General features: G+C 39.7%; 1 protein-coding gene across 1 annotated transcript in view; it reads left to right on the top strand.

The window, feature by feature from the left end:
* Positions 1–2,588: 2,588 nt before the first annotated feature.
* The window catches only part of LOC128653123 (apoptosis-inducing factor 3), a 243,687-nt gene continuing 221,939 nt past the window's right edge, over positions 2,589–24,336 (top strand). The window contains exons 1-2 of the mRNA XM_053706228.1: positions 2,589–2,768; positions 23,704–23,790. Coding sequence (XP_053562203.1) covers positions 23,729–23,790 — 62 coding nt within the window. The 5' untranslated portion in view covers positions 2,589–2,768; positions 23,704–23,728. The remainder of the gene's footprint in view (positions 2,769–23,703; positions 23,791–24,336) is intronic.

Genomic DNA, 24,336 nt, shown 5'->3' with positions numbered 1-24,336 from the left:
ACAAATTTTGAATTTTTGTGAAGCCATCTTTATGTTTATGTTATATTGCTATGAGTATGTGCATATGCCTGTTCAGCCATGCCATTATCATAATAGCGCAATTCCCCTTTAAGAATTAGTGAAGGGGTAGGAACAAAGTAACCATACAAGTGTTTAAAGACCGGCGTAGCTGGCAAATTGACACATCTGATGAAGCCCTAAGTCTAGCCCGGAAAGGGGGAGGGGTGAAACGCTTTATGATTGGATTACCTTACACAGCGTGGTAACGCTATCATGGTGGAGCAGTTTTGGTGGTCGCTGTAAGAATTGGCTGACATACCACTGGAGAGGCAAGTGAAGTACTGCACAGGCTGGTTTGCATAACAGTGGATGATACTACGGAAGGGATCCGTGTTCGGAAGGTACCCGCAGTGATATTGTACAAGTGAAGGTAAGCCGTGCAGCAATAAGTCTTGCACTCAGTGGTTTCCAAACAACGCAAAGCATTGAGGAATTTGGCATTGAATTACTGTCCATTATTGACACTCTAAGTTATTACGGAGTCCGGTACCGGACTAGCACTCGGATTTAAGAGGATAAAGGACGGTATTTTTGGTCACTTTAGCTCGGTGAGGGTTTCACTTTCGCAATCATAGTGTGGTTATTAGTATCCAGTGCGGTCTTAGTTCTGCTTTGGTTCAATTAATACGTATGAACTCTTTCTTTTAAGTAGTATATATACATTTTGGGACTGCCAGCACGAATATAGGTGTTTGTATACATGCAATCTGAGTGCCCCCTGCCCTATATATATTTATTTATTTATTTAGTAGACTACCCAAGGTATTGATCTAGGCCGAATTTGGTGTGTTTCATACCACTGTTTTGCTGCAAAATGTGGTCATGTTAATTTTTTTTAATCTTTTTCACAAAGGTTGGTTCTCTCACTAACGTTATTGACATACTACTTGTGCAGTCATAACAGAAATGGTTGTAAACACTTCTCTGGGATCTCGTTTGCTAGTACCCAGTTTATAGAAATGTTGTTATATTTTAGTTTTCTAAATTTTCTGTATTGTAGTGATCCCCCCCTCACCCTCCAAGCTATCATCAAAAGAATCACACTTGCCTCTGTTATAACACTTCTATGTAGTGTAGTGGCCCATCCCTCCCTCTCTCTCTATCATCAAATCTCTTTTTCTGCAGTGTAGGGGACCCTCCTCTTCCTTCCTTCCCTCCCCCTCCTGCAATGTGCTTTCTACCGATCATATTAAAATTTTTTAATTTTTTTTCACAAAGTTTGGATTTCTCACTGAAATTATTGACATATTGCTTGAGCAATCATAACACAAATGGTTGTAAAAGATTCTCTGAGATCTAATTTGTTCAGAAATAGCAGACATGCATGGCTTTCCCGTAACTTAGAACTAGTAACTTAGAACTTAGTAACTTAGTAATTAGAAGGCCGCTTAGTAGATGCTGCCTCCTTAAATAATGCATACAAATCCTACTAAACTCACAGACTGAATAAAATGTTCCATTTTATATTGTTAGCACATTAGATAGACTGGTACAGAGATACATACAGCACTGCATTGTTTTACTTCCCCCATCTCCAGCAGATGCACTTCCTGACTTCACTTCAATACAGGTACATATTCCCAAATCCGGAATGCCAAAATCCAAACTTATTCTAAAATCCAAACTTTTTAATAAATATTTTAAAAAATGTTTTTTTTATCAAAAATTACTATTTTCCCTGCCCGTAAGTCACAAAAGTATAAACAATATTATAAAACTACCTTTAGTTACATATATAAGCTATATTATAACATTTAAATATTGCCTAAATTACTTATGATATTGTTGTTTACACTTGGTTCTATGCCCTCTTCCAATTGTCCCATTTTAAAGATGCAAATATTCTAAAATCCAAAATATTCCAAAATCCAAACCTTTACCGGTCCCAAGCAGTTAGGATAAAGGGTTTTCTGCCTGTATTTGTTTATGCAACTCTCTTCTTCATTACTTGTAATGTGATAGCTGCTGTTGTTATTAGAGTGCAGGAGCTACTCCTTATGATTAGTTATTCCTATGAATCATTTATATCTGCCTATGGCTATTAGAAGGAGCTGACAAGCAGTGCACGTGGAGCTGAGCTAAGGCAGCATGTTATAAAGCACTTGTTCCTTCCTACCAGTGACTGCCACAAGAAAAAGCCATTGGATTGTGATACAGGGATGCAACATGAAGGGTGTCTCTCACATTAACAATGACCTTCTCATATTTTTCTGTTTGCATCTCCAAACAGAACAAAAGACCCACAGTGCTGTTCCTATAATGCTCTTAAAATAAAATGAAAGCAGTTCCAGTTTAATATTGCATGTATATATATAGAATGTGATGTTGGTTTATTTTTTAGATTGAGTTTTGCAACATACATGTTGTTATGTAAAGAAAATAATTGCTACACAAATCTCCTGTCTCACACACCAATCCTAGCACAGCATCCAGCGTATCAAGATGTCACTGGGTGTGGTCAGTTGCTGGGAAACCGGTTTTCTGTCTGTTTTTCATTGGGCTGCTAGTTAGATCGTTGAGAGGAGCAGTTGCAGCACTACACAGCATGAGTAGGCAGGATTGATAAATGGGGCTGGGCTGGCTATAGATGTGAGCAGGAGAGAGAGTTTTATAACTTAGCCACACCACAAAACTTACACAAGCAGCCACAACGGAGCTACGGACACATCACTAGGAGGAAAAACAACTAAGACACCAACTCACAATTGGTAAGCTACTGACAAACAGCACAGCTGCTCACACACAGTACTGAAATACAGCTGTTTAAAGGGGCAGTCAAGTCAAAATTAAACTTTCATGATTCAGATAGGGCATGCAATTTTAAACAACTTTACAATTTACATTTATCATCAAATTTGCTTTGTTCCCTTAGTATTCTTTGTTGAAAGCTAAACCTGGGTAGGCTATAACTGATTTCTAAGCCGTTGAAGGCCGCCTCTTATCTCAGTGCATTTTGACAGTTTTTCACAGTTATACAGTGCTAGTTCATGTGTGCCCTATAGATAACATTGTGCTCACTCCCGTGGAGTAATTTACGAGTCAGCACTCATAGGATAAAATGTGAGTCTGTCAAAAGCACTGAGATAAGGAAGCAGTTTGCAGAGGCTTAGATACAAGATAATAACAGAGGTAAAAGTGTATTAATGTTCGTTATGCAAAACTGAGGAATGCAAGTAATAAACATGATGCTAATAAATATGTTTATTTTGTGATCATTAACAAGTTATGTGTGTTTTACCATTTGAACTGATTGCATGGCTGTACAGTTTTGCAGACATGGTGAACTAATCTGACAGACTCTATTAAGAAATTAAGTTGTACTTTTGGAGTACTTGCTATTACCTACTTTACAGTATTAAATTGAATAACTAAAATATATAATTCCATTTAAAGGGACATTGTACTATATTTCCCCCTTTTTCCTGCTGCAGTTAGTATACTAATTTGTATACATATAGGACTTTAACTTTATTTTGTAATTTGAAATAAATGCATTTGCCTGTTGAATGAGCCATCTATACTGATTTTTTTTTTAACACTGCTGTATTTTATTATGGAAAAGCTATGTTAACAAGAGACAGTTGCAGAAATCAACCTCCAAGTGATTGTGGAACAAAGTCCAATGGTAGACCAGCAAATAAGGCAGTTACCTCAGTAGTAAATGTGCAACGTGACCCCCAGCTCACTCATATAGCAAAACAATTGTTCCACAGCCCCAATTGCTGTGGAACAATTGTTTTGCTTCCAAGTAATTGTGGAAGAGAGGGTGATCCTGCAGCATCTTTACATACAATGATCAGCTGCTTATCTGAGTACATTGTCTCTTTTTAAAGGGCCATTTTAGTTGAAAAATTACATTCTCTAATTCATTAAACTAACGACCCTGCACCTCTATGCGTTTAACAGCCCTGCTGTGCAACTAGTGCTGCAGTTTCTGCTTGAGACCAGCTGTTCTCTGCAGGTTCTGAGCTGTATTTTAACTTTGTGTTAACCCATTGCAAGGGTTAAACACATAGAGACGCAGGGCCGCTAGTCTTAGCTAAATGCTTTGATGAACTACATTGTGTCATTTTTAAAAAAAATATAATTGCCCTTTAAGGGACCAAAAGCATTCTGTTATTATCAGATTTTTCTGCAATTATGCAATAAATTAAAATACTATGTGAATGTGATATTTAACCCCATGCTTGCTGCAATTGTTTTTCAAAATAAAACAACACTTACCTTATTTGCACTAGCCAATCCAGATATTTTACTGGTATAGACATAGCTTGCCACTGTCATTTTGTTAGTAAAATATCCATTGTGTTGCAGTTCCTTATCTTATCATTTTTGCTGAGACCAATTAGGTGTTTACTATCTCTTTAAAATGATATTTTATTTCAAAATAGTAATGTTAAATGTAATTACTCCATTGCATTGGCTGCAATATTATTTAATGCAAGCTAATTTCACAATGAAAATGCATAACTTTTAAAATGATTTAGTTTTTCTAAACATTATTGATGCCCCTATTTGGATCATTGTAGATCAGTGTTTCTCAACCGCGGTCCTCCACGGGCCAGGTTTTCATTATAGCTGAACTAGAGCACAGATTAAGTAATCAGCTGACCAGTAACCATGGTTACTAACCTGCTCTACCCATCAGTTGATTATTTCACCTGTGCACTGTTTCAGCTATAATGAAAACCTGGTCTGTTGAGGACCGCGGTTGAGAAAGACTGTTGCAGATAAAAGTTAATCAGGAATAGCAAACAAAAAGCAGCTGAATCTGAGTAGTGCATTGTATAACAGTAATGTGGGCTATATTGCAATCTCTGGTGGTTATAACATGTAAATTGCCATGTGCAATATTACTGTGTTACTTTTTATTTTTCTATTGTTTTGCTAAGGCTAATCCAATAATGTGTGTGTATCCTGCGAGGGCCTGTGCACCAGTATTCAAAAACCACACTTTCTCAGAGGGCTGACAGTGGTGTGTATTGCTGCTGAAAACATAATTTATGTCCTACAAGCTACTGCTGATTCTCTGAGGTATTTTTTTTTTAATACTAGTGCATGGGTACTCACAGGATATGTGCGTATGCTGCAGAAAAAAAGTAATAGCTTTTAATAGAAGCGTTTTGCTAATGTAAGTATATTGCAAGCATGCTTATAAGTCAAATTGAAATGTACCCCTGCACATTTCATTTTGACCTTTCCTGAGCCCCTAATACCTAGCCCCAAGTATATTTTTTTTTATCAGCTATGGTCATGGCCTACTAAAAAGGGAAGTAGTAGCAGATGGTGTATAGCATTAGTATATGGTCAGACACAGGCAATAAAAGCGCTAAACTCCTTTCCTATATTTTAGCACATCATGGTGTACCTATGCGCATTTTGATTTGACATTTCTATCCCTTTACCAACAAATGCTGAATATGGCTGCTGGCAGCACCATTTTGCTCTTTTTAGGGCCGTATTTCTTTGTGCAAAAGTGCAATACACAAATATCTGTGCAAATCCAGATATTAGTGTGTTGTTTTTTATTATTAACTAGTCCTAAAGCCCATGTACAGGGTCCATTTTCTGCAGTGCAGCGGTCCCACCCCCCTGCCATGCCTACTCCTGTCCGGGCACACCCACTCCCGCCCAACAACACGTCTATACGGTCACTCCCATCCGGCCACGCAACCCCCCCGGCACACCCGCTCCTGCCCAACCTCTCTGCTGTCTGATCCTCAGTTACGGTGTCAACGGCCAGGTATGTTTGTTCTCGCCCAGTCTCTACTGCGCATGACAGCTTCGGACAAACATACGTGGGCTTTTATTATATAGGATAAGTATGAATACCCAATAACAAACTGATACACATACCTTGCTGTAGCTAGAGGCCGATATGAATGAGCTGCTGCACTGATCAATCAGTCACTGAGTAGAATGTTGCAGGATCAATGTTCAGGCCCCCGCAGGATCCACTTTAAGTTTTCTAGGGTAAAAGGAATACTTAATGCCACAACAAATAGAGTTAAATTGCTGACAACATTTTTTTTCCACACATAATTATATGTTTTATGGGTAATTACTTTGAGTTCAATGTTTGTTAAATATTGGTTTGAATGAGTCTACTGTTTATTTTTTTTAATATTTAGTTGTTAAAAGATAAAATGTTTGGTGTTGATGTGTTAGAAACTGTAAGGCGGATTACACTGTTTAATCTTTTTGGAAGTTTACATTCTGCAATGTCACAATCAAGAAAAATATAACAAAAAAGATTAATTGATTCAAGCCAGGAATATCCCAATTAAACTGCAATCTTGGTATTTTTTGTTCTTTGACTATAATTGAGAAAGTCAATCCATTGCCTGCTTTTTTTCCCCTTGATTGGTCTAACAAACCGTTCTTACCAACATGGGGCTAGTTTCCATTGAGGTAGTAAAGTTTGGTGATATATTTTTTTTTACCTCCATTAAAGTATATGGAGAATTGTAATGTTACCACCGGTTTCCAAACTTTAGCACCTCAATTGAAACCAGCCAATGCTTAGGACAAAAAGAGATTTGGAGTTTCTGGATAGCTGATTAACATACTATAATTACAAACTGATCTATAAGGGCATTGTCACAGATTTTTTTTTTTACTTTTACTATAGTATACAATGTAGTAAAAAACTTTACAATATGGTTTCATTATTTATTTTGTCCCTTTTTCTGTACTTTTAATTAAAAAAAAACTTGTGGGAACTGCTGGCTCCAGACTTAACACTGCTATAATCTAAGCAGTCATTGGTTACACACTCTATTGACCCGTTTTATAACTGTCCCTAATTGGCCTTTGCAGAAAAGGAAATCAGATCACAACAGGGCAGTACCCATTGCTTTATAGCATATAGTTTTTGCATTACTGAACCTAATTTACAATGTGTTTAACCTCCGCAAATGGATTAAACATAGAGGTAGAGGGGCATATTTATCAAGCTCCGAATGGAGCTTGATGCCCCGTGTTTCAGGCCAGAAACAGCAGTTAAGAAGCAGCGTCACAAAGACCGCTGCTCCATAACCTGTCCGCCTGCTGGCGGCCCATTGGCCGCGAGTCTGCAGGGGGCGGCGTTGCACCCGTAGCTCTTGTGAGCTGCTGGTGCAATGCTGAATACGGCGAGCGTATTGCTCGCCGTATTCAGTGAGGTCTGTCTGACCTGATCCTCACTGTCGGATCAGGTCCAACAGACCTTGATAACTTGGGGCCATTGTCTCACTTGGGAGCCAGCAAGCAGAAAACTGTGTGTGCTGTCCTCTGTGTCCTTGTTTCTCAGCCTGTGTACGTATACTCCTGGGGTACCAGGAGCATTGGCAAAGGGTACTTCAGTGCTTTCTTAGTTGTACCCTCAAGCACAGACATAACATGATTGTATTTCCCTCCCTGGTTGGTCAGCTAGTCACACACTGTGACTGACTCACTTGTACTTAAAGGGGAAGTCTACTCCAGAATTTTTATTGTTGAAAAAGATGGACAATCCCTTTATTACCCATTTCCCAGTTACCAGTTTTCTATAACTAACACAGTAATATTAATTTACTTTTTATCTATGTGATTACCTTGTATCTAAGTCTCTGTAGACTGCCCCCTTATCTTGGTTCTTTTGACAGATTTGAATTTTAGCCAATCAGTGCTGGCTCATAGGTAAATCCACAGGAGTGAGCACAATGTTATCTATATGGCACACATGAACCAGCGCTGTCTAGCTGTGGTAAATAGTTAAAATGCACTGATATAAGAGGCAGACTTCAAGGGTTTATAAATTAGCATATGAGTCTACCTAGGTTTAGCTTTCAACAAATAATACCAAAAGAACATAGCAAATGTGGTGATAAAAGTAAAATGGAAAGTTGTTTAAAGGGACAGTCAAGTCCAAAAAAAACTTTCATGATTTTAAATATGGCATGTAATTTTAAACAACTTCCCAATTTACTTTTATCACCAGTTTTGCTTTATTCTTTTGGTATTCTTAGTTGAAAGCTAAACCTATGAGGTTCATATGCTAATTTCTTAGACCTTGAAGACTGCCTCTAATCTGAATGCATTTTGACCACTAGAGGGCATTAGTTCATGTGTTTAATATAGATAACATTGAGCTCATGCACGTGAAGTGACCTAGGAGTGAGCACTGATTGGCTAAAATGAAAGTCTGTCAAAAGAACTTAAATAAGGGGGCAGTTAGCAGAAGCTTAGATACAAGGTAATTACAGAGGTAAAACGTGTATTATTATAACTGCGTTGGTTATGCAAAACTGGGGTATGGATAATAAAGGGATTATCTTTCTTTTTAAACAACAACAATTCTGGTGTAGACTATCCCTTTAAAATTGCATGCCCTATCTGAGTCATGAAAGTTCAATTTTGACTAGACTGTCCCTTTTAAGTAGGGAAATCTTAGAATCGGGCTGACATTTGAGGACTGGAATTGAAAGGTTCTGCTATGAAGTGTCACAGAGAAAGTGTATAACATTGTGACAAAGTGTCACAGAGGCAGCTGTCAGATATAAGGCCAAGGTGAAATGTCACAAGGATATCATTCCATGGTGAAAAGTGCCAGGTAAAGTGTTCTATACCCAAATATGCCATAATGATATGAGATTAGATGAAGAAATGTGGTAACATTAATATTTCTTCCTTTATTATATATTTTATATGACATCATTTTAAAGAACTATGGGCTTCATGCAATCGGCTTTGGAACCCTTGTGGGCTACTTACCGCAGTGTGCGAAGCAGCAGTCATACAACCGCTGCTTCTTAACCACTCTGCCGTGTTCGTTTGGGGTGATTGACAGGTTAGACAAGAGCAGAGTGCGGCGCTGCAGAAGCAAATATAATAGTACATGTGGGCAGCAGATTTACAGCGAAGACTCGTGGGCAGGTTCCTAAGTCAGGAACCTTGTCTGCATATTAATACATGGGTGCTATATGTTTGTTGTATGTGTTACTGTATAGGTTGTTTTCTTTAACATTGGTTGCTCTAATATTTGCAAGATTTGCATTCAGTAAAAGTTGTTTTTAAAATAAATTTCCTAAACCAGAAAACTACATTAGATACTACTTTGTTACATTCTGGGATATGCAGAATTCTTTTTTAACCCTTATAATATTAATGTGATGATGCTCCAGCGCTGTGAGATCTCTCACAAGAATTTAGAAAAGCAAATTTTGCTATATTTTTCCAAGAGATGTTTTGTTACATTTACACTTTGCGCTTTGTATTTTATATTGCTTTTAAGTATTTTCTTACTTTACACTTCATATTATGTCTTTTTAATTACATTTAAGAATTACATTTTGTATATTAATGCATTTAGATTCTGTATACAGCAGTGTATTTAGGAATGTAATTTTAATAATTCTGATTATGCTTTGAAAGTTTCTGTGTTACTTTAACAAATTAAGATCATAATTTGTATATTTCCTTTTATCTTTTACAAATGTCAATGCCCTTTGTATTTGTTCTATTGAAATGAGCATAACAGTTCAGAAAGTGGGAGGAACAGAGGAGTTCCCTGGGCTGAGCAGGTGATTTTCCAGGATGTTGTCGGAATCTCTCACAACTCTCATTATGTTCTCTAAGCATTTTACACCTGTAGATCTCGCAGATTTATCTCGCCAGCTATATGCATGTGAAGTTTTCTCAAAATTCACAATATACTTATTTAACTGTTAGAAAAGTAATGTATACTAAAGCAAAACATTATTTAGTTTAATTTGTATTTGCTGTAGACTGAGACTTTGGGCCTGATTGTATAAAGCTCTCTGGGCTTGTGAGATTCTATAATAAATGATTCCAGTATTATGAAGCTCCTGTCCTAATTCTCTAAAGGCAGTTTTACCTTGAGAACAGTGTGTATAACAAATAAATATTCTCTGCTTTTAGGTATGTGAAGGTGATGCATACATTATAATAGGACAATAATTTAAAAACTGTATACTTAAATATTAACATAAAAATATGCAGTAAAAAATTTTATTGTTTAATCCCATTAATAATTATAACAAAATTATTTATCAAAAATAAATTTTATCAAAAAAAATAAAATAAAAAATGTGTATTTACATTGTGCAGGAATATAGGGCCAGATTACAAGTGGAGCGCTAATTTACGCACAAATGAAACGAGTTTATCGCAGGTGTTTGCTCTTGTTGGTTTTTTACAAGTTGAAAGTAAACGCAATCACTTGAGCGCAATTTAAGTTAATACTTGTTGGGATAGCGCATCTTTAGAGCTCTGGTTAACTGTTTCACAAAACACATTAACAATACATTACAAATTACAGTTACACTCATAATAACACTATCTGATAAAAATTATTTAAAACAAATTTATGCAAATAATTTATAAGAGCTTAACGATATGTGGTCTCAGGTTTTAGAAAAAAAGGCAGGCAAAGGACTTTAATAAATGACTTGTAATATGAGTTATCTAAATTACAGGGGTTAGTGTAGCGCTAGTTTGAACCCTTGCTACATATACTATCCCGTTTTCACAACGGGAAAAAAAGTTATAATTATGATTTGGTGGATATGTGAGTGTATATGTGCGCTTTACACAGCTACAGGGTTAAAATCTCAATCTGAAATTGTAACAGATTGTAATTAAATTGAGAAAAGGATCACAAACAATTTTTTATAAAGTCCACAGCAACAACTAATTCCACCTTAAAAAAGAAATCCGAAAAATAGTGCGCTCCAACTCCCCAAAAAAAGGGTCTATCCACAACGTGAATAAAAGTTCAACCAATTTATTAGGTAGTTACAGGTAAAAACATAAGTCAATGGTGAAATAAAATAAAAAAAGGTAAGTGTGATTTTGTCAACGCAGACTAGATTCGTGCGCATGTTCACTTGGTCACTGCATAATTCCACCTTAAATATACCACCTTAACAAATCCCAGTGGGAAATAATCTGAAACAAGATCCATCCAATCACCTATCAGAAGGTGTATATATAAAGACGTTTTTTATGTTCAATAACCATCTTGATAAAGATGTTTATCGGTGAAACGTGTTGATGGTAAATTTCTAAGAAGGATCTTGTTCACAGACAGAGGATTTCACATGATTAAAAAGGAACTACATTTCTTAAAATACTCTGCGCAGAGTAAGGATTCAATAATAGACTACTACGCCTATTCCTTGTCTATTGGCTGTTCAAATCAGATGACACGGAACCACTGACATCGTTGGAGAAGCGGTGAATGGGCTAAGCTACCATACAGAGCTCTTCAGACACCCGTGCCGAGGTTCTCCCGAATTACTATAAGGTAATAACGGAGATTCAGAGAGCTGTTCCAGCTGAGAAGGTAGGCACTTTTTCAAAGATGGGTGTATGAGTCTGTATGTGCAGTGCTAGCAATACCGCTATCAGCACTACATAAAACTTTGCACCAACTTTGATTGAACACAACGGAACTGGACACAAGTGTATTTATAAAAGTGAATCACAGTGAATAACAACAAATTACTATTAACAGCATTGAATCACCACTATAAGAAACCAAACGGAATAAGGCTTATTTTATTGTATATCATAAACGACAAAAAGGACTCTCAGAAGTGTGCGTTTATTTCCCACACCTAAGCACTTACCCTTGTCATGTAATACTACTGTGGACATGCAAATGTGGAGTTATCCTTAATATATTAATTCAAACCAACTAAAGTTTGTATGGAAAGTGAAATAGTTTCTTATGAAAAGGAGTTATATACTATATGTACTCAGTTTTATATGACATGACCTGGCCAGCAATGAAGTTGCAGGACAACCTATTGTTATTGTCAGGATTATTATTATTATTTTTTTATTTATTATTATTATTATTATTATTCCGCCACTTATTCAAATGCTTATAAAAGGACAATGGATGACTCACATAATAACAAAAAGACACTTCACTCCTAGACTCGATAACAACAGGGGGTCCCAGCATTAGAGCAGGAGGTTTCAACATTCTGAGTCTAGGGGGGGCTTGCAGCAGACAATGCTGGATTGGGCTGTCACCTTATACTCCAACACAACACAGGAATCTTCAAGGCCCTTCAGTTCTTAGAGTCTCTGGGAATTCGTGGAAACGGGGTAAACCTGAATCCAGGGTAAAAGTACCCCAAATGTACCCTGGACACCCACCTCCCAAATCATAGAGTCCCCTCAAGTTCCAGGGTCCATAGTCGGTGGGGAGGAGGCTGGCCTGCATTCCTCTCCAAGTACAAAAGTAACGGAAGCTTTCCTTACAACCGGTCATGCTCTAGAATTTTAAACAATTTGTAACCAATTTGTGAATATTAAATTTTCATTTAAACAGATAAGCATATATATTTTTCCGTGTGGAAAACATTTGGTTTAAAAAGCACTTTAATTACACTGCCGTTACATTTCTTCCCCCCCTGGGGTAGATTAACCAGGTACCAGATGACCCACTGGTTTGGACCTGTGTTAGTAGGATGGCCCAGCCCAAAACTTTCTTTGATTTTTGTTTTTGGCCACTGCCACTGGAGAGTGAGAATGCTGATTTCCTCTTCCTGGAAGATGCTAAGCTGCTGGGGAGAGAGGTCGGCTACCTCCTCTCCCTGGGCCCTGCTTTGTTGCTGAGGAGAGAAGCTAGCTACCTCCTCTCCCTGGAACTGGTTCTGACGCAGGGGAGAGAGGTTGGCTACCTCCTATCCCTGGAACTGGCTCTGCCGCTGTGGAGAAAGGAAGGCTACTTCTCCCTGGCACTGGTTCTGCCGCTGGGGAGAGAGGTTGGCTACCTCCTCTCCCTGGAACTGGCTCTGCCGCTGTGGAGAGAGGTTGGCTACCTCCTCTCCCTGGAACTGACTCTCCTGCTGTGGGGAGAGGTCGGCTACATCCTCTCCCTGGAAACCGCTCTGCTGCTGGGGAGAGAGGTCAGCTACCTCCTCTCTCTGGAACCGACTCTGCTGCTGTGGAGAGAGGTCTTCTACATCCTCTCCCTGAAAACCGCTCTGCCACTGTGGAGAGAGGTTGGCTACCTCCTCTCCCTGGAACTGACTCTGCTGCTGTGGAGAGAGGTTGGCTACCTCTTTTCCCTGGGACTCCAGAGATATCACAGGTGCTGGACAGAGGCCATTGGTGCCCTTCCCTGTTGCCAGCGCTTCTACTGGTGTGGCAAGCTCAGGGCCAGGCTGCTGATCATGGTCTAGCAGCTCAGGGTAGCTCATTACCGGTTGCCACTCCTCTGAGGAAAAGTCCAATAAATCCCTGATCGCTGCAGCCCTCTTCAGGCTCTGAGGCATGCTGCTGAACGAGATCTAACAGCCTTTTATATGCCTTTTCTAGCTCCCACTCGTGGGCAGCTAGGTAATAAAGATCGTCTCTCAGTCCAGGTACTTCTGTAAGGTTCAGCCTCAGCTCTCTGTGTTCCAGTATGTCCTCCTGATGCCACTGTGACGTAGTCCCGCAGTGGGGGTCCTGTGTGAGACATTCAAATAGCAATCCTGGGCCGCCGTAGTCATAGCCCTCTGTAGGATCATCCGTCTCCATCTCCGGACACACCTGGGCCACATTCCACAGCAGTGCCCGGTACTCTTCATCCACCTCCATCTCTGTCTGGACCAATCCGTCCAATTCGGCCATCCATTACTCCCAGGGCTGCTTTCCCAGGAACGGCATTCGTAGATCCATATGGAGCCAGTATTGCTGCTCTGGAGTAGGAAGGGACTTCCCCTGGTAGTCTTGTTCGAACTGGAGAGCCTCATGCCAGAGTTTCCATCTAACTATATCCTTCCAGGCCAGTTTGCCCTCTGCCAAGACAGGGCCATTAAACTGGGCCAGCACTGCCTGCAATCTCCACTGGAATTCAGCCTCCATTTCCATTGAGGTCCCACTGGTAGTTTGGAACTGCTCCGTAAGAAGGAAGCAGATCACACCGCTGCCAGCCAATTGTAGCGGGTCTCGGTACCTATCTCCCAGTAGTGCATTGCTGCTCCTTCAATAAAGGATACCAAGAGAATGAAGCAAAATTGATAATAGAAGTAAATTGGAAAGTTGTTTAAAAATTGTATGCTCTAACTGATCATGGATGAAAAATGTTGTGTTTCATGTTCCTTATAAGGTGCATATACACAACACTATAAATTGTATATTTATAATATGAAATTGGAAGCATATTATTTTCCTTCTTGTAAAATTAGTTTCCCCACTGTTGTAGTGGGCTGAATAGGGCCGTTCCATAAGTACTACTGAAGTTATTTCTCACAAACTAAAAGGTGGCGATTGTGTCAAAATATGCAAAACACTCATAACCCTAATAAAAAAAACACATGTATGCCCAAAAAAAAAGAGGATAACCCTAATAAAAAAACACATGCATACCAAAAAAAGAGGATAACCCTAATAAACACATGCATACCACAAAAGAGGATAACCCTAATAAAAAACACATGTATACAAAAAAAGAGGTGATTGTAAGATACAATACACTAAAAGAACAGTAATCTGATTCACTGTAATATTTATTTTAGTGCACCCCTGCTAACTTTGCTCTTCCCAGTGAAGTTTCCCTTTCAAACGGGCACCATTACTTTGTGTGGCAGACATTTTGCAACTCACACTTTTTATTTTATTTTATAGAATTCTCTGAGGGTAGCCCTTGCGAATGTTGGTGTGGAAAACAACGCTTTAGGCAGAAATATTTTTAGAATCAGTCTCTTTATATAAGTGCCAGGTGCTCCCATTCTAACCTGTGAGATTCTCTATCCCAGAGAGCTTCACTACTTTCTATAGGAGGCAGCTCTTCTCTCTCTGGGATTTTCAGGTTCTGCCCTTTTTCTTAGATAATTTAGTGAGTTAAGCTCCTGGGAAGTCTGCTCTATAATTTCTCTCCATGCTGGAGAACTTTTAATCACCAGGCCAATAGTGAGATCCACCATGTCATTTTGGCATTACTGATCTTTGCTTTACAGTATCCCTTTATGATAAACAATGAGTTATGGCTTCATCTAAACTAGTAGTGAGTTTTGGAAAATGTGCTTAAATGCTTCTTGATAGGTGTTTGATCAGATTTTAGTGTAAACTAAAGTGACAGAACCACAACCACCCACGGGGACCTTGTGTGGCACAGTGCCTACTATTGGTTGAACCATCCCCAGGACCTTGTGTAACACAGTACCATCTATTGGTTGAAAGTTCCTGGACATTGTAAAAGACAGCACCATCTATTGGTTGCAAGTTCATCAACAAAATGTGTGAAGGAGAAAAAAAAGACAAATTTGCATAGGGTGACAATGGTCTACAATGATTAGTAAGGGTGCACAAATGTATTATAAATAATTGGTAGCTGGTGTTTTAAAGGGACAGTCTACACCAGAATTCCTATTGTCTAAAAAGATAGATAATCCCTTTATTTCCCATTCTATAGTTTTGCATAACCAACACAGTTATATAAATATACTTTTTACCTCTGTGATTACCTTGTATCTAAGCCTTTGCAAACTGCCCCCTTACTTCAGTTCTTTGACAGACATCCATTATAGCCAATCAGAGCTGGCTCACTTGAACTCCACGTGCTTGAGCACAGTGTTATCTATTTGGCACACATGAACTAACACCCTCTAGTTGTGAAAAACTGTCAAAATTCCCTGAGAGAAGAGGCCCCCTTCAAGGGCTTAGAAATTTGCATATGAACCTCCTAGTTTTAGCTTTCAACTAAGAATACCAAGAAAACAAAGCAAAATTGGTAGTAAAAGTAAATTGGAAAGTTGTTTAAAAGGACATTCTCTATCTGAATAATGAAAGTTTATTTTGGACTAGGCTGTCCCTTTAAATAAATGTCAACTGTTTTGTAGCTCTAGCAGCCAAAGAATATAGTTGCTGCCAGAGGTGTAACTAGAAACCTCATGAAGAACCCCCCAAAAAAGAAAAAAACATGATTTTGATAAATTTACTTTTTTTTTTTTATTGCAAACACTTTATTTATTACTATCTAAAAGTGTTCCATGTCTCTTCAAGCTGTGTGTTGAAGGACAATTAAAGTGAAAAAATTACATTCTGTAACTTGCACAGTGGGATACACCAGTGGTGAATGAAAGTCAGTGATCCTAAGAATTAATCCTGATAAACAACACAGACTAATTGAGCCCACGCACCTGCTATTAGTCAGCATGCAAAAAGTCCTATAATATTCATATGTTTGTGTGGGATATATATATATATATATATATATATATATATATATATATATATATATATATATATATATATATATATATATATTCTAGTTGCAGGATGCACTCCTGACGTGTCAGGTAAGGCCTTGGGTGCTGCAGAACGTTTAAATATAATCCAGAGTAAAGAGCACACTCCAAAGGACTTGGTTTAAATCCCACTTTAATGTGAATGTTTTCGAGCCTCAGGAGCTCGTCATCAGACAGACAGAATATTTACAATTGCACTTACCCCCACTAAACATTTGTACACAACATGCAAGGACGTCACGTTCTACACAGTAGACACACCCCTGGGGGTGTGTACATCCGTGTCAGCGTAACCTCCAAAGTACAAACAAAATAAGGTGATCATCCTATGTTACAATCTTGCTAATATTAGAATGTTGCAATTTAAAAACAATATGATAATATCGACAACAGATTCAACAAAATAGGCAGGAAACAGATACATAAGACTATCACGGAAACAAGCGGGTCCAATCTATCGACAACAAAATAGTTGCCAAGGGAACTAGACGCAATATGAGCCTGTAGAATGTGACTCGTTTGCTTGCATGCCAGATAAATGTAATGACCACACATCTAGGCATTTTATATGCTTAAACTAAATAAATAAAAACACAGACACTTGAACTTGGGTGAAAAAGGCCGCAGCCCGCATTTATTATAAAATTAAATGAAGATCAATACTTTATTAAACACAAACTTCATTTAAAAGTGCTTGTCCTAAAACACAAGGTCGTGCCTTCCACTGGCTCTCAGCCAGGCACGCCCCCACCATAACCTCTCCCCATATCTGAGGAGGTACCCACAATAATTATTTAAATTTTTAGGCTAGCACCCCGCCACTGCACGAATTACATTCGAGCACGAACCCACAGGGCTAAGGCCTTTTTCACACCCTCACTTATATTAAAATTAAACAGATGGAGCCCTACCTCATTAAGGTGAACACCATCATTCAAAAAGAAACATTTACCAACTTCACCCTCAAATTCCACATGCCTAATAGCACACCCACCCAATTTGGCCACAAAGCTAGAAATAGTTCTATTGACCTTCTTTCTAGAACCATCCAAACGTCTAATATCCCAAGCTGATCTCCAGGAGATTCTGCATTCTATGTCAGACCAAACGATTGTGATTCAAGGAAATAATTCCTTCAACCTAATAATATCCCACTTAATCATGTCAATTAAACCTTTTTGAGACATAAAACCCAGGTCGTTACCCCCTGCGTGAACCACTAGAATATCAGGAGGATGAAAAAGTCTCGCCCAGCTAATTACTTGCCCCACCAATTGCTCCCATTTCATACCCCTAATGCCAAACCATTTAATAAACACATTCTCAGAAGGGCAACCAAGCTGACACCCAGAATCTTTACATGAAGCCGCCTTTCTCGCCCAGTAAACATAGGAGTGTCCCACGATCCAACAATGCGGGGGACCTGCTGAAACAAAAACTAACACACTAAATCTGGCCTAACATAAGACCTAAAACATTCAGACTTCCACCTCCCAATCCTTTTAACCACACTTTCATTCAAACCCAGAATGCTAGCTTCCGTAGCTGCACCAATCCTGAAAGAATGGCAACCAAATTCCTTACTATTAATACCAATGTATTCCAAAGCTTTTCTCATGACAGATTCAAATTGAAAGCAAGATAAAGAGGATCCATCCTCGTGAATCAATAAAGCTCCCCTAACAGATTGATCTCTACAACATAAATAATCCTTAACTGCCGTAACTGGGCAGCACACACCCCCAATTTCATTCAAACAAACCCAACAACCCCTACCTTCTTGATCCTTTTTTGATTTCTTTAACCATAACAAAACATTGTGTTCATTTAAAACAACATCCTCCAACCTAAAACCACCTTGACTCCAACGATTAGCAGAAACCAATTCTGAAATTCTAAAAGCACCAAAAAATGCTAACAAAAATGAAGCCTTGAATAATAGAACCTCAAAACTAGAAAAACAAACCTTAGGTAAAACCGACACCATTCTCTCCACTATAGAAAAAACTAAAGGACGTCTCTTATCCAAAGCCACCTTTCGCCTCAACAAACTTCTCACCGCCATACGTATACAAAATTTTTTGGACAGATCAGACCAATCCAACATTTTAAACAAAAAGGACAATGCCGCCATGTTCCTTTTTATCACAGATTTAGAAAAATTTTTATCTCTCCATTCCTCAATCCAACACAGCAGCAAACTCACTTCATCCACATGACCATTGTTTTCCAGCAGTTTATTCAACCAGAGTACCCATACCGACACATAAGCCTTCCACGTACCAGGAGCTAAGGCTCCCCTCACCCAACTCACAACTCTAGAAAATTCAGGTACCACATTTCCTCCGGGCACGTAGCACCCACCGTGTCTGCATCCGGAACAGCCTGACGAAACCTCTGCCACTGAAAACGAGAGAGCATCAGCCCCAACATTCTCCTTTCCAGGAACGTGAACAGCTCTAAAATACACATTATGCTTCATACATTCGAAAACAAACATTCTGATCAAACCAATTACCGGTTTAGAGCTTGAAGATAAACGATTGATGGCAAAAACAACACCCAAGTTATCAGAATGAAAAGTCACCTTTTTGTTTTCGAACTCGCCACCCCAGATCTTCAAAGCTACCACTAACGGGAATAACTCCAGAAAAACGAGGTTCCTGGTAAGGCCCGCCTCGGCCCATGTTTCAGGCCAAGCACTTGAACACCACTTATTACCAAACAAAGCGCCAAAACCATGTGCTCCAGAAGCATCAGTAAATAGATGCAGCTCACTGTTCAAAATTTCAGCAGATTGAATTAAAGACTTACCATTAAACTCTTTTAAGAAGGCCTTCCAAACACGTAGATCCTCCTTAACATGAGCAGACAGACGTATCCTAAAATGGGGAATCTTAACCCAAACTGTCGATAACGACAATCTCCTGCAGAAAATTCTGCCAACAGGGATAATCCTACAAGCAAAATTAAGCTTACCAACTAAGGATTGAATTTCTTTCAATGACAGCTTCTTTTTTTTAAGGGCAAAGTCAAGAGAAAAAACCAAATCTTTCACTTTATCCTCAGGCAGCCTACACTCCATAACCACCGTATCAATGCAGATACCCAAAAAACTGATTACTGAAGAAGGCCCTTCTGACTTATCGCTGGCAATTGGAATACCAAAATCCACAGCCATAGCAATAAAAGAGTCCATAAGCACCTGACACGAATTAAGTCCAGAAGGACCCACAAAAAGAAAATCATCCAAATAATGGATGACCGATGAAAACCCCGAAATCTGTTTGACCACCCATTCCAGAAAACAACTTAATTTTTTGAATAACGAACAAGAAATAGAGCAGCCCATGGGTAAACATAAATCCACAAAATAGGAACCATCTACAAAACATCCCAATAAGTGGTGACAAGAAGGATGCACAGGTAAAAGTCTAAAAGCAGACTCAATATCCACTTTAGCCAACAAAGCATTAGGACCCGCATCTCTCACTAACGATAAAGCCTTATCAAAAGATATATATCTTACCATAGACAATTCAGGGTCAATCCCGTCATTAACCGAAAAACCTTTCGGAAAAGACAAGTGATGAATCAGCCTAAACTGATTCGGAACCTTCTTTGGAACAACACCCAAGGGAGACACCCTTAGATTATCAAAAGGAGGAAAGACAAAGGGTCCTGCCATTCTACCAAGAGACACCTCCTTCTGAATCTTTTCCAAAACAACATCAGGAAATTCTTTTGCAGACTTAAGATTACCAGCAAAAACAGATTCAATTCCAACTACAAAAGGAATAAGAAAGCCATCATTGAAACCCTTAAACAAAATTTCTGCATCAGATGCCGAACCTTTTTTACTGCCGTACAACCTTAACCAAGGCTCCATCCTTTCTACTTTCACCGGAGTCTTGGCCTTGAATGACACTCTCTCGACTTTTGATGAAGATTTGACCTTCTTAAAGCATTTGGCACTGGAATGAACTCCTCCACAAAAGGAGCATTCATGCTTGTACTTGCAAGCTGAACCGAATTTACATGCTCCCTTATTGAACTGAAAACAGAGACCTTTCCTGAAGGCCACCGCAGATGATGAGGAAGATGATGCACCGGCAACAACTCCTGAAACCCGAAAGGACTGAGCTGACCTTAAAGGAGTCATAAGCTCCAGCCAAATACCCATGTCCCTATCATCCCAAAGCATCTCAGGGCGAACCGCCAAACGTTGACGGAATTGTTCATCATACTTCCACCATGCCAGACCGCCATAAGTACGACAAGCACTAGCTATCTTGTCCAAATAGCAAAAAAGGGAAGAACACAGTTCTGGGAACCTCTCACCCATCACACTAGCCAAGATGCAAAAGGCCCGAGACCAGTTAGATAATGTTTTAGGAATCTTCCTGAATCTCTTTCTACGCTCATCCTCATCCTTCTTACCAGAATCACTCTTAGAATCATCCTTACTGTCAAAACTTTGATCCACCGGAAGCAAAGAAAATATCTCAATAAATTCACGCCTCCAAATTTTCTCCTTTATATCTTTAGAAAGATGAATGCCCAAAGGCCCAACTGAACACAGACAAGGCCGCCTAAGGGCTTGGTCAGATATTCTAACCTGACCAGAAACTGAAGGAATAACAGATGCAACAGAACCAGCCTGGTCCGGAGGACCTCCCCCAGATACCATATGCTGAGAAACCCAAGCGCCCACTGGGCCCGAAGGAACACTAATATTAGAATGAGAACCACTTTCCATTTGAGATACCAAATCCTTTAAACCTCTTAATAGCACCTCACAACGATCATCTGAAACATTCACATTTTGCACAGGAATCACACCACCACTCACACCATCAACACATGACACATTAGAACCTTCCTTCCTTGAGTCCAGGCGTCTAGGTTCACTTCCCTGCCTCAGACCATCCCTTTCTTTATGACTCCTTCTATCCGGAGTCCTAGATCTCCTGTATTTCACTCTCTCCCTTGACTGACTGTCGAGAGTACCCCAAACAGCAGTTTCTCCTGACTCCTGATTCTTTCTGACGCTAACAGGCGACCGGGATCTTACCTGACGCCGTGCAACTGGAATCCTGGATCTTCTTTCTTGTCTGTCTCTTCCTCCTGAACTGCCCTGTGACCGAGAGGATGCGTAACCCCTGTTAGCTACACTCCCACCACTAACATCTAAATTAGCTGCCCTGTTCCCCTTATCAGAGATAGGCCTAGCAAATGATTCCCTATCCTCAACTGAGTGAAAACTCCTATCCATAACACTACTATTACTATTCTCCCTATTCTCAGGAATCAGAGCCCTAATTAAATGTGACAACATTTCCATACCCCCTACCTGTTCTGAATCCACTGGTCCTGAAACAGATGTCGATTGCTCCTCTTCCTCTCCAAAGTCGCTATAATGATCCTCAATCCATAAGGAATCACCTTCTTCATGTTCACTTCGACTAGTGAATTCCTTCTGTCCTGCCGTGTCACACCTATCCTGCAAAACAACTGGAGAAAAGGAAACATTACCCTGCCTAACGGCAGCCCCCCTGAAATCCTTAATACTCTGACTACCAAAACTATGTCTCTCTCTATTACTCTGTCTATTATCTGAATCTAAACTATAAATATCAGTACCTCTTCCTGCCTCCTCCCTCCCAACTAGTCTAGCATCCTTGGACACCATGTATTCTTGACCAGAAACCGAATCACAATGTTTAGTCTTCTTTAATGCCTTTCTGCCAGACCCTTTATTTCCAGGGTAGTCAAAGTTTAATGCTCTCCTAGCTGATTCTGACGTAGGTCCTGCTGACACATTTGCCTCAGGCCTAGTGCCCGTTAATCTCCCTCTCACAGAATTAACATTTGCGCTATCCCTGGCATCTTTTATCAGAGCCGTAATGTCCTGTTTTTTATTCCCCGCAGGCCCTGAGGCTGTAAAACTGGTCCTGTCAGATATGCCGGCTGGGCCTGAAAAGGCCGTTACCTGTTCCGAAAAAGGTGCCAAAACTGAAGGGGCCTCTTCTTCCGAACTGCTCTCTATTGCCCCCATTGCGGCCTCCCCCGCCATATGCTCCCCACCGGACACCTCCCTGCAACCTGAAAGAGATAAGAAATTACCTGTCCCAGGCTCCGAAACCGGAATCCGTAACTCCTCCTGGTCGCCGGCGATTCTGCTCCTGCTCCGACTCTTGCTGCCTGCTCCAGCCTTGGATGCGACGGTGCAGGCCTGCACCGCCCGTTGCGCTGGAACTCCTCCTGCTGACGACGTCTTCACCGACCTTCTTCCTCTGCTGCTGGACTCCCGCCTCTTGCCACTCGATGGACTTAGCCTCACCGGTGGACGAGATCTCCGAACAGGCCTAGATGCTCCTGCACCCGCCGTCTCCGCTCCTCTGGATCCGCCGACCTCTTCTAGGACCAGCCTCTTCTTCAACCAATCGACTCCCTTCGTCCTCACCAACTCCTGGACCGTGCCGAGAATTGACTGCAGATCTGCCATGGTGAAAACAGGAACGCTTCTTTCCAGGTAATAACAGGAACGCTTCTTTCCAGGTCTGATTCTTCCGACGCTGAAGAGAAAGTGAGCAACGGCTCAGAAACCACGCCTACGCCTAGAGTGAGTCACTGGCCCCTCCTCTCATAGGCAATCGACCGGGGCCTCATATGTTTTAATATAAGCTGATCAGAGGATAAGTCTTGGCGAGACAAAGATATAAATATAATAAGAGAAACAATGTCATGATGTTGTTATCCCAATAGAATAGGTAATCTTATTTGTGACAAAAACTATGCTTGGAACTTGCAGGCGGTATATATATCCGTGTCAGTATATCGTCCAAACTACACACCAGACTAGACTATCACCCAGTTGATACACTCCTGCTGGTATTAGAATGTATCAATTTAAAGACAAAGTGATCGTGTCAAAAAACGGATTTGAGTGAACAGGCAATAAACAAATACCTAAGACTGTCATGGGAGCGAGCGAATAACCTATCCGGCAACAATTTGGTTGCCAAGGGAACTGGACACAATATATGTCTATATGGTATATGTCGCTCACCTACATGTCAGTTCGGTACTAATATTAGAATTCGCTATAAGAGGCCATCCCTCAATTAGTGCACACCTACCGGGCTTAGAATGTAACAGTTTAGAGACAAAGTGATCATTTCTAGAAGGGATTAGCATAAACAGTCGAGAAGCTAATACCTAAGACTGTCTTGTAATTGAGGGATGGCTTCTTATAGCGATTGTTCTGATGTAGACAAATTAAGTGTGGCCGTGAAGGGGTTAAACTTGTATGCTCTAATTTAAACCATGAAATAAATTTTGAGTTGTGTCCCGTTTTTTTTTTTATGTCCCTTTCAAAGACCAATTACATTTTTTTCTTTCCTTGCAGCCACTGAAAATATAAATCGAATAATATGGAGACAAGAGAGATGATTACTCAGGAGCTGTGTGAGGAGTCCTTACTGAAAGAAGGAGAGTGAGTATTGACATAGTAAGGAGAATAAAATGTGTGTTCTAGACTCTGTTATCTCTTGCATAACAGCACTGTACATCATTTAGAAATATGAAGTCTACTATGATATATGTAATCCCACTTTGGTTTAAGTTTACATCATTAATCTCTTGACTTGCTAACAACTATGCTTTATTTAATATGATACATAAGACACTAAAAGAAAAGCAAAACACATGCAGTAATTTATTATATTGACATTAATATGCTCTAAAAGTGTCAAACTATATGTAAAATGCTCCAATTCATGTATCTGCAACATGTTGTCAGTGGCTTAAATTGCTGATTAGAGGTAACAACTGATTTTTAAGAACACGTTTACACTAATTGTTACTTTATTCAACCTGTAGGATACCCTTTCAAACAGATTCTTCAATATTTTTTCTGCAAATCTAAAAAAATAATTTTAATATCAGTGTACCAGGTTTAGGCAGAAAAACAGTATGGGCCATATTACAAGTGAAGTGCTAATTTATTGCGCACCCGTAAACGTAAAATTTGCCCTTTTAT

The sequence above is a fragment of the Bombina bombina genome, chromosome 3, assembly GCF_027579735.1.
Source record: "Bombina bombina isolate aBomBom1 chromosome 3, aBomBom1.pri, whole genome shotgun sequence".
Taxonomy (NCBI): domain Eukaryota; kingdom Metazoa; phylum Chordata; class Amphibia; order Anura; family Bombinatoridae; genus Bombina; species Bombina bombina.
Note: the sequence above shows the minus strand (reverse complement) of the source record. Positions and strands in the feature narration are given on the sequence as shown.